This window comes from Sipha flava, unplaced genomic scaffold, assembly GCF_003268045.1.
Source record: "Sipha flava isolate LNK unplaced genomic scaffold, YSA_version1 472_pilon_pilon, whole genome shotgun sequence".
NCBI lineage: Eukaryota > Metazoa > Arthropoda > Insecta > Hemiptera > Aphididae > Sipha > Sipha flava.
Window position 1 is genome coordinate 295,458 of NW_020273258.1, and position 9,275 is coordinate 304,732.

At 29.1% G+C, this 9,275-nt stretch overlaps 1 protein-coding gene across 2 annotated transcripts in view; it reads left to right on the forward strand.

The window, feature by feature from the left end:
* The first annotated feature begins 2,723 nt into the window (after positions 1 to 2,723).
* The window catches only part of LOC112689824 (fork head domain-containing protein FD5-like), a 55,319-nt gene continuing 48,767 nt past the window's right edge, over positions 2,724 to 9,275 (forward strand). For both annotated transcript variants that reach the window (XM_025563690.1, XM_025563689.1), the window contains exon 1: positions 2,724 to 3,319. In XM_025563690.1, the coding sequence (XP_025419475.1) occupies positions 3,153 to 3,319 (167 nt within the window). In that variant the 5' untranslated portion in view covers positions 2,724 to 3,152. The remainder of the gene's footprint in view (positions 3,320 to 9,275) is intronic.

Sequence of the window (9,275 nt, forward strand, 5' to 3'; positions counted from 1 at the left end):
TTTAATTTTAATTTAAAATTAAATTATAAATCTATAGATTAAGTAAATAGACCGATTACGCTGATGCAACTCTATAAATTACAGCGGTAATATATAGGTAGGTATAATATAATACAATAATTTCGTTTTAGTTATTTGGTTCTAATTTTTGTTAACTGCTGATTTTGTTGTTTTTTTTTTTTTTTTTGTCGATTTCTATTAAATCTACTAATAGCCGCTTATCAACCAACGAGTGTAGAATTCGCTATTATACAGTCCACATTCGTCTCATGTGCTCGTATAAAATTATTAAATAATAAATTCCCTTTTTTTTTTTTGTTGCTTTTATTGCATATTTTTAGAGCTTATTTAGCGATTTTTAAGGTAATATTATAGTGCATATCTATACAATTTTAAGTGCTATAAAATCCCAACCCTGGTTATCACTAGAACAAAAACGTGGGCTGTACGTAATGAACTGTAAATTATTTTTAAGTTTGTATTGAAGAAAAATTAGTTTTGCCCTCCCCCCCCATGGCCTCAATACAAATACGCCCTAGAGCAGGGATGGTAAATCCATGGCACGCGAAAATGTTTAATATTAAATATTATATAATATTATAGGACCTATAGTATAATATAATATAAATAATTAACAAAGCAATATTATTATAATTATTATTATTATGTATCTAAACTAACCTTTTTATACTACTCGTAATACATAAATTATACAATCAAATTATAATTTAACAAAATATAATATTTTTAATATTTTTTTCATGGAACGCTTTATAAAAAAAAAAAAAGGTAATTTTGGGCAAGCAGTATTTAAAAGGTTTGCCATCCCTGCCCTAGAGGATAACAATTGCTATAAGTATGTAAGTATCACCCACACAGCTAATTAAGATATGTCGGAATAATATAGAGTAAGTATCATCAAAAATCGTTTATTACAACTAAAATTACAGGCAGGTACTTATAAAAAGAAAAAAAAAATGATAATACGAGTAATATAACGATAGTAAAAAAACTCATTATTTCCCCAAACGCTTATGTTTTCCATTCTAATATATCTGCGCTTTACTTTTTTACGACTATATTGTCGGTGGACGACTCGGCAAATTTTTATATTTTTTACAGCCATTTAAATTTCACCCCATATGCATATCTGTATATATCCAATAAAATATATTGCACCGCGAATGATCATTTCATTACGTTATTTAATTAATAATAATAATAATATACGTTATTTAACTACAAAATGTATAAATTATAATCTATACACGTACGTATTGCACGTTTTGTCTTTCCTTAGAGAACTATGTTCAAGTATAGGTAGGTATTGTATACATTTTAAGTATAATTTTAATTAAACTCAAACACGTATTGGCAAAAAAAAAAAAAAGTAGCAAAGTTTATTTTATATGAAATCTATCAAATAATAAGGTAAAGGGCAAATGTACTTATTTATCGATCACGTTTGTGAGTCTATTAGTCGGTTAACTTCACCCAAAAATACTCTTTCCGTTAACTCCGTCTTATTAAAATATTGTCGTTTTAACACATTTGTATCATAACTGCAGGCTTGCGTAGATTTTATTTCAGGGGTTGCCTACAATATATTTAGGCCCTATATTAACAAAACATTTAGTTATATTTAATAAATCATAATGTATAAATAATAAAATAAACATAACTTAAATTTTTTGTTTAATATTGTGATATATTATAATATAATCCTATAGGATTATAATATATATTTTATTATATATTTTCATTATAATGAATATGTTTTCCATGCATCTCGTATATTGATTTCAGATAGCTTAAATTATTTACAATTTTTACTTTTTTGTAGTCGATTGTAGCTGTTGTATTATCATAAAAAGATTTTGCAAGAAAATGTAGAAAATTTATATTTTCTATTATGAAACATAATTTATTTTTTACCAAATATTTTAGAATAAATTACATTCAATTTGAAGCTGCGTCAGTTAAAATACGGGCCCGTTACTCTTAGACTCAAATCATAGGTCCCCATTTACAACATTTCGGGAGCTGCTCGGGGACACCTGTCATCCCTTCATGCGCATGCTTATGTTTATAAACAGAGACGCTACAAGACTTCAAATCTTGAAGGTACTACATTATGAACCCACCACTAACATAACATGCGACCAATGTTTATATTGTACCATTACATTCGCAATAGCATATATAGTGACAAAAAAAAAAAAAAAATTCAACACAATTTATTTTTGTATTGCAGATTTTATTTTGTTAAGTTTTAAAGCGTTAAACACATTGTTTCATACCAATTATAGTAAATTTGTTCAATATTTAATCTGGAACAATTTCGTTAATCGCGGACATTTTTCATTTGAGACGACTTGGAGCATCTCTTAGCACCCCCGTAGTTGCGCCACTGCCTACACGTACGTAAAGGGTAGTGTATAAGATGATAATGTTAATCGATATAGCGCATATGCATAACGTGCGCCCGTCCATGGGTTACACGGCGAAAAAATTCGATTTTCGGCAGGCCGGCAAATCCGGGCGACAACGACGGTTGCGGTGCGCGTCTCGCTGCGCTCTGATCCGGGCGTGCACGGACCGTACAAAATGGCACTCCGCGTCCGGGGGACCGGCCAATGGCGTGCCGGCGCGGGACCGCCCACGTTCAGGGGGGCCGTCGTTGGCGCTGGCTGCGCGGACCCGGCGCACCGGTGCAAACCGGTCAGTGTCGATCGCACGCCGTCGTAATCGCCGCACCGCCGTGCGTACCCGACTCATTCGTTTTCATCCGATTCCGCGTTCGTTTTCCCGATTTCGCAGTCGTATTGTGGTTATTTTTATCATCGATATTTTTGTTCCGCGTCGAATGTTCACTCGCCGACCGTCGTAACAGTCCGTACGTACGGGACGCAGACACGAGGGTGAAGAACGTTTAAATCACTGTGCCGAACCACCCCAACCCTAACCCCCCGCTGAAGGGTATTACGACTCGTCGCGAGACACGGCAGCTGATCGTGAAAATCAAAGTCGTTCGCATTTCAATGTCGTCGCGGTCACGGTCGTCGCGGTGGTCGTCGCCGTTGGTGATCGTCGCGACAACGGGCGCGGTGACGGCAGCAACGTAGGCGCGACGACGATGGTCACGTGAGAGCATGCCGCGGCCGTGCAGAGAGACGTACGGCGACCAAAAGCCGCCGTACAGTTACATATCGCTGACGGCCATGGCCATATGGAGCGCGCCCGAGAAGATGTTGCCGCTGTCCGACATCTACAAGTTCATCAGTGACCGATTTCCGTATTATCGGAAGAACACCCAGAGGTGAGTTACTCGTATGTTCAGGGATTAAACGGTGGGGGGGGGGGAGACGCAATAAATCTCAGTTCCAATACCTGCCGCAGCGTTTATAAACCGTGTACCCTTTTAAAATTTCTCTGAAAATTTTTCCGAAGAGCTCACCCGTTTGTTAAAAAACGATTAAACGAAACAAAACGGTTGTAGAATTAGCATTGCAATTCAATTGATGCAACTTAGGTGTCAGATGGTGTTCAAGAAAAAAACTAAGTCGTATTGAACTTAAATTGAAAATTAAATACTTATATAAATACGTTTTTTTAAATTTATTTTTTATTTTATTAAATCATCATTTATAAGTCATTTACAAGTTTAAATATTTTTACAGCACGTGAACAGTTTGTCTCTTGAGAATCGTTTACTGACAACATCTTTGAATAGATATACCTATTTGTAACTAACTACCTAGTAATTGTATCGGAATATATGGAGAATGATGAGGATTAGAGTCCTCCTGTCCTTTTTTGCCTCTGTAAACCCTGCGTATGTTGCATTTGCTTAATTCACTTAAGTGGTCCTCGAACTGTACGACTCCATCAACAGTTAACTGTACAGGCGGAACACAACGGAAAATCGACCAAAAACTCAAATACATATTATCGTTGGTTAAACGGTTATATTCATATTGAGACGTTGCACGTTGTAGAATATTTTATGTATCGTATATTGTCCGAAGGTAACTTATATGGTTTACGTGTAAACAACGTTGATAACGTTCATAAAGCCGTGCATGAAATATAGTCACACACGCGTTATAAATAAACGAAGAAAAAGCATGCTAAGCAATCATCTGCACTCCGTTTTTTATGAGTTATTATTTTAAACGGAGATTCCCGTAGGTTTTTGGAGCTCCGTGAATTGTTTTTTTTAGGATATTAAGTATTCCTCGAAAAAAATCTTTAAGGACCTATTGCCGACATGTTTTTGGAAGAGATGAAGGCTTTGCGTTTAGCTCCCTTTCCCTTTGGTGAGTTAAACATGGGTTATCTCGCACATAAAACCATTAGACAACAGTGATTTCTGAAAAAATAATTTATCGACCGAACGTGTAGGCACTCGGCATATCGCATCCGACCATAATACTATATTTAATATATTTAACATATATTTCTTATAATTATAAAGACATCGCGTTTTTAAAAATTCAAAGGGCTTTTTGGAATCAGGTAGATTTATACCGGTGTGAAAACTGAATAGGTATGGGCGGTACCTATGCTCGTCTAAACTATCGTGCACACACTTATGTATATATTAACATACTAGCAGAAGATGCTATTGTTATCAAATATGAATGTATAATTACAAAGCTATTATAATAATATAAAGACAATACGTTTATATTATGTATCTATAATATCTGTACATAAATGTCGATCCTGTATGTCGGTATGCGCTCGTGTGGAACGAATTGACCACCGTGTCAACTGCTACAGTTATCTGAGTCGTGAGCTCGAGTTTCACCCAACACCCGAATACCCTATAAAAATAGATACATGTATAACACATATTATACTGTACACAAGTACGTTACAATACCTATAAATTGATACAAAATGAATGTGCATATATATTTAATATAAATTGTGGTGTAAATTAACTTTCAAATCAAATCGTGTTTGCGCCCGGCGATACGCAAGAATTATTATTTTTTATGAATTATATACGCATGTGTATATGTTGCGATACTTTCGAATCAATTGCATGTCCATATTATTACAGCGGTGTAGTTATCGATTGACGATAATCCAACGGTGCTCCGCACTCCCGTAAATTTGATTTCCATTTCGATTAGTTTTGAAATTATTAAACAAATTTATATTATTACGAATATTATGTGTTATTTATACATCGATATAACTACCATGGATTTTCCTTTCGTATACAGTTATCTATATCATACATATCATAATATAACAGCCATATACAGTGTACTTACTTACATTGATATAATAATGTGAATATTATAAAACCACATACGCATTGAGTATGGGTACATAATACTGTATAGCATTTAATATAATACTTTATATTGAAGTCAATACGAAAAAAAATAGTAAAATTATTTAAAGAAATTATTAAATAATAATTAGATAAAATTACTGACTAAATTATCTAAACAAATAAGGAAATTTTCAATTTATTATTATTATTTTTTTCCACTATATTTTATGCATTAAAGTATAAAAATATTCTGTTAATAGATAAAATCACATATTTTTGATATTCGCTATCTTTTTGTTGATTAATATTTATATATACTAATTATATCAGCTTATCATTGTAATTTAGTTTATGATTGTATTTAAAAATTGTTTCCCATATTAATTACTATGTACAATAAAAATTAGCTATTTTTAAATGATATATAATTTGTATGCGACGTACATATATTTATATATTCAATTAAAATTATCATTTGTTAAAAATAAACGAATTTTTAAGATTTATTAAAGATGAGTATTAATTAGATCAAATTTAATAAGCTAATATATTAATGTATTTTTATACATTATAGCACCAAATCGAATATTGTTTAAACTACAACTGATATACCTAAGGAATATGTTATTTAATTGAAAATACAATAAAATTAAATAAATATAAAAAATGTATGAGCTCTATTATCTTAATCTTCTATGCATAATATGTTTAAACTAGTAGATATGGTATTTAGTATTGACACAAATTAAATGTTATATATGTATTAAAAAAAAAATATGAATTATAATTATTATTATTAAATTTTTATTTTATTTTATTTTTTTTGAAAGAGAATCGTGAATTTTTTCGTGGTACACGTTAAATTCTGTTTTAAGAAAACATAGCGAGTCAATCTAAATATATATATTATACCTGTATATTTTAACACTAATAAACATTATAATGATAAAGAAATAATTAGCCCTTGAGCATCCTGTCTTCTCATTAACACGTATTTTTGTATGAATTTTATGTGAATTGTGTATACATAAATGTTTTCTTTTCATACTCTTCATTATATTTTGTTGTTCAAAATGTTCATAATTTCCGTAATTTTATATTAATTTTATGATAGATTTAAAATACCCATGGAATAATGAAAGTTAACAAATATAAAATAAAATAAATTATATTGTAGGTATTATGATTGTGTATACAATATACTACCATATTTATTGTTATAATTAGTAGTTTATACTTAGAACTTTGCATGATGTAGTACCAGCTATAATATTTTATTAAATATTCTATACCTATGTGCTATATGGGTCGTGATTAATAATGATATTGATTTTCAATTAATATATATATGTATATATGTGCGTGTGTAAGATATATGAGCGTGAATAATGGTATTCTAATGGCATTCTTACTAAATTCTTGTTATATGTATTTATAAATCAATTTTAAACGAGTAGTCAGTTCCAATTTTATATAAATATGACTATAAATATTAAAAATATACAATAAAAAATAGTTAAACCGTATACTACTTTTTTTTTTTTAATTATTAATTATACATGGAAATTATAATAGAGTTTTCAAAGTAGTACAAAAAAATCTAAACAATTTAAGTATGTTTAATGAAACTGGTTAAAATTTAAAATGTTTAGCTTTTTCCATAAATATAACCACAATAGTATAGTTTATGAATAATATTAATACAGCGATTCAGGTCAAAAATTACTATTTGCCATCCACGATGTGTGTTATAAACAGTTTTTGTGTGTAATGAAAATTTATTTGATTGCTAATGTCATATTCTATATACATCTATAATAAAGTATATTAAACTATTATGTGTTCATACACAAACAAGCTGCAGGTTCAATATTATTTAAAAAACAGGTTTTGAAATCATATTTATATGTCCATATATATATATGCATTATTCATTTTTAAATCCTAATTAAATTATATGATATCCTTCATTGATTTTAAATAAGTATTACGTAAATTCCGTGATGTATAGGTTATTAATAATGCTTTATAGGTAATAAAAAAAGAGTTCTTTATTATAACTATAAAAAAAATATACTTTGAACAGAAGTAATTGCAATATAGGTATAGTACTAATATTTAATCTATTTACCTATCTCCTTATATGGATGTATACATTGCACGTGTAAACCTAAATTACTTGTATTTCCCATCTTTGATTAAACTTGTGAATAATATTATTTTATCAGCCTAGAAAAACATCGAATAATACTATTAAGCGAAAAAAAAATTCTTAAGCTTGAATCGAGTTTCATATAATTTGTGCATTTTTATAGACATATTATGAAAAAAATTATAAGTTTTGAGCGTATAATTATTGCAGTTATAGGTATTAGTTACAATGGCACCAGTTTTATTAAATCATTTTCAATGGTTCTAATAACATGAAATAATATATAACATTCATTTTTATTTAGCTAAATAAAAAATGTAAATTGGTTAAGTTGTGGTTTTCAATTGTAATAATAAAATTGAAACTTAAAAATTTATTTTAAAAATTATAGCTACCAAAAATAAAAATTCTTTATTAAATAAAGAATTTAATAAAACACATTGAAAACAATTGATATTATCAAAATAAAATGTATCTATTTGTAAATATTTGATCATATATTTTTTTAAATCATGAAATATGACATTTCATGATATAAGTACACCTATTGTATAATATGTATTATAATTTTTTATAAACTATAAATATTTCATCAAGTTATTCGTCGTTATTTTTCAAAAGAAATTTATAAATTTATTGAAAATGTTCTGTTTAAAGTATTGACTGTATAGACTAGATTTTCAAACTTATGATAAATATACATATGTAGGCAGAATAACGAATCCTCAACATTTTTTAATTGTGGTATTAGAAAAGGATTCTACGAGCGAGTTGAATAGAATACCGTACCAACAAAAGCCTATACTAGGTGAAATAAATTAATGCAGAGAGATACTTAAAACCATCAAAGCAATATACCTTATTGAGTCACAAAAGTGAACTAGTATATAGAATAATAGAAAGGAATATTAAAGGTTAGAGAGACTGAGGACGTCCGAGAACTTCACTTGTCGAGCAAATTATTTCCTATGCTGGACTGTCAAATTACATGAAACTGAAGAGATTAGCTGATAAGAGGGAAGAGTAAAGAGCGCGTTTTCAACTACAAGACTAACCATAGGGTCGAATAAAATAAAATATATATGACATTTTTGGAATTCATAAAGATTAAATGTTCTAAAGGAAAAAAATATGCATGTTAAATTCAATTAGAGTGTTATTATATTTTAATTTTTAATGATCTAATAATATATACATATACATATATTAATTAAAAAAATGTACGTAAATGTAATTAAAAAAAATGCATAAAACACTTAAGTACATATTTAAATACATTTCATTTTGATAGAATAAATCGATTAGCTTAGATTTTTTTTATAACTATGTTGTCTCTGTACTATTTCGTAAGTAAGTTAATTTGTCAAAGTTACAGTAGGAGAGAAAATATTACTGCGTTTTATTTCTATTGGTGATATGAAACAGTCAAAACATTGATATTTTCGTTGTAATAGACATTATTCGTTGTAATCTTATTACTATCTAATAATAACTTCAAGAGGTTCTAATAAAACGCACTAGTATTTTTCTGTTGCCGTAATGTCATATAATTTAAATAAATATTAAAATAGTTGTTTGCTATTCGGTGGTTTTTACATTGAAAAGTAATAAAAATGTCCCCATCCCCAAAAAATTATCTACTATTGGATGGTGTCCGTTAAAGGAGGTTCCATTGTGTATATTAAAAAAAAAGATACATATAGGTGAAATATTTTTAAATTTTATGCATATATTTCTGAAAATTAAAATTGTTACTGTCATTGTGCATATATATTATATACATTATATATATATATATATATATATATATATATATATATATATATATAT